This window comes from Nicotiana tabacum, chromosome 11 (assembly GCF_000715075.1).
Source record: "Nicotiana tabacum cultivar K326 chromosome 11, ASM71507v2, whole genome shotgun sequence".
NCBI classification, from domain to species: Eukaryota; Viridiplantae; Streptophyta; class Magnoliopsida; order Solanales; family Solanaceae; genus Nicotiana; species Nicotiana tabacum.
Window position 1 is genome coordinate 150,719,345 of NC_134090.1, and position 2,360 is coordinate 150,721,704.

General features: G+C 38.1%; 1 protein-coding gene across 1 annotated transcript; it reads left to right on the forward strand.

Annotated features, from left to right (window-relative positions):
• Positions 1-1,067: 1,067 nt before the first annotated feature.
• Positions 1,068-2,360, forward strand: LOC107790383 (histone H2B-like). The gene has a single exon (XM_016612304.2). It carries the CDS (start codon positions 1,781-1,783, stop codon positions 2,216-2,218), a length of 438 nt encoding a protein of 145 aa, XP_016467790.1. The 5' UTR covers positions 1,068-1,780; the 3' UTR covers positions 2,219-2,360.

Consider the following 2,360-nt stretch of genomic DNA (forward strand, 5'->3'; position numbering starts at 1 on the left):
ACTTATTGAAAATTAATTATCGTTGAAGACTTGAATACTTCAATTCACCAACTTCACAAATTTTCACACAAGTTGCAACAATGAAGTAACCTATTTTAGAAGAAAATTAGAGAAAGATTGAGAGATATTGATGATTTTGTGAAGAAAAATGAAAGAATGAAGGGTATTTATAGTTGAAAACAGGGAAAAAATAAAAAGTTTGGGGTTAAAACAAAGTTGGGGGGTTAAATGGCTATTTTGGCAGAAATAACGGCTAGATTTTAAATGGGTAACGGTAAGATTTTTTTGTGATTTTTTTTAAAAATGTAGTGGTTGGGCCCGTTTAGGACCATTTGGGACCGGTTAGGACCGGTTGAACTGGCCCACTTAGGACCCGATCTCGGGCCCAAACGGTCCTGGTCCTAGCGGTCTTCTTATATGAACCAGCTCACTTGGGTCTGCACCCCCTGGTCTCGGGCTTAAACCGGTAGGCCCGTTTAGGCCCACTACCCATATGAGCTCGCGGGCCTGGGTCGAGCCTACCCGACCCACTTGTCGCCCTTACTTTCAGTTTATGTGAACCTATTTCCTTTTTGGTCTGTTCCAAAGAGAATGACCCCTTTCTAAATTTGGAAAACTTACAATTCTACCCTTAATGAGAAGATTTTATAATCACACAAATACTCTGGGCCCTTTTTTGACTTGTTTAGGAATACAAATTTCAAAAGTCTTCATTTTTCTTAAACTCCATGTTCAATCAAACAGGTTCACATAAATTGAAATGGAGGGAGTACATCTTTTCATTTCAGAGATTTGGGGGTACATTGTGGTGTTTTTATTTCTTTTTGGTCAACAAGCTAAGTTATATGTTTGACTCAAAAGATGTGAAAATCTCTTTGAACAAACCAATCTAAGATGAAGGAGTAAATCTTAGCCAAATATAATTAAATCTAGATTAAAACGTTAGTGATAATGATTGCATACGAGACGAAAAAGGCATGATTGATCTTACTAAGATTAAACTTTGTCTTTTTTATCAATCGATGAGAAAGTAAAGTTACATGTATTCTTTGAAGACATTTCCCCGTTTTCTAAGATACAAGAAAGGAGTTTTTTTGCTTTCCCCTTTTTTCAGATAAAATGGAGAAGCTCCCCAACTGAGAGCTTTCTTTGGCTATATATAGTTGAGGCCCTTTTCTTGGTTCGACTCTTTCTTGTCATTAATATGTCCTGGTCGTAATTTTTAGGCGTTACTCCTTTCGATTCGTCGATTGGCGCAGAGGAAAAATGGAGTGGGCTCTATTGACTTTCACTGCTCGATTACTGAAGCCGGGTGTCGGACAACCTGATCGTGGTGGTCAGATTTTGACCAATACATTATATACTCCTATGAACACAACGGTACGACCTAATATGAAAATCCAAGTTAATTTTACTTTTCCTTATAGTTAAACAAATACTAAAAAATTTACTTCTAGATATTTTATCAAAATGAGTACTACTAGCTTTTAACATTGTTTCTCAAAAGGGAAAAGTGGCATATAAGGTAGAGAGATTAGAGAACAAGAAAAATGACCCGGATCCAAAACAGACTTCCAAATCGCCGTTGATTAAATACATAGATCAACGGCTGTCAACAACGATCCGCGTTACTCCGCATTAACCAATCACAACTCCTGTCTAAATCACTATAAAGTCAAAACGCTCTTCTTGTTCTCTCCTCACACCTCAACTATTCAATCAAAGTCCTTTCTTTTTCGCTCTAAAAAACTTTTTGTTTATTTTCTCTATCTTCCTAACAATGGCACCAAAAGCTGAGAAAAAGCCCGCAGAGAAGAAACCAGCAGCAGAAAAAACCCCCGCCGCAGAGAAAGCTCCAAAGCCAAAGGCCGGCAAAAAACTACCGAAGGACGGCGGAGCTGCAGCTGCCGGAGATAAAAAGAAGAAGAGAGCCAAAAAGTCGGTTGAAACTTACAAGATCTACATCTTCAAGGTGCTGAAGCAAGTACATCCTGATATAGGTATTTCAAGTAAAGCTATGGGTATAATGAACAGTTTCATCAACGATATCTTCGAGAAGCTTGCTCAGGAATCTTCTAGACTTGCTAGGTACAACAAGAAGCCAACTATTACTTCTCGGGAAATTCAGACTGCTGTGAGACTTGTACTTCCTGGTGAATTGGCTAAGCACGCCGTTTCTGAAGGCACTAAGGCTGTTACGAAATTCACTAGCTCTTGAATGTTGGCTTAGGGTTTGGTTCTGTTTGTTTGGTCTTAATCTAGGGTTCTGCCGATGTAAAAATAGTTTAATTAGTTTGCTTTTAAGTAAATCTATTGTAATCGACTGCTAGTTATGAATGAAATTAATCAGCTTTCTACAT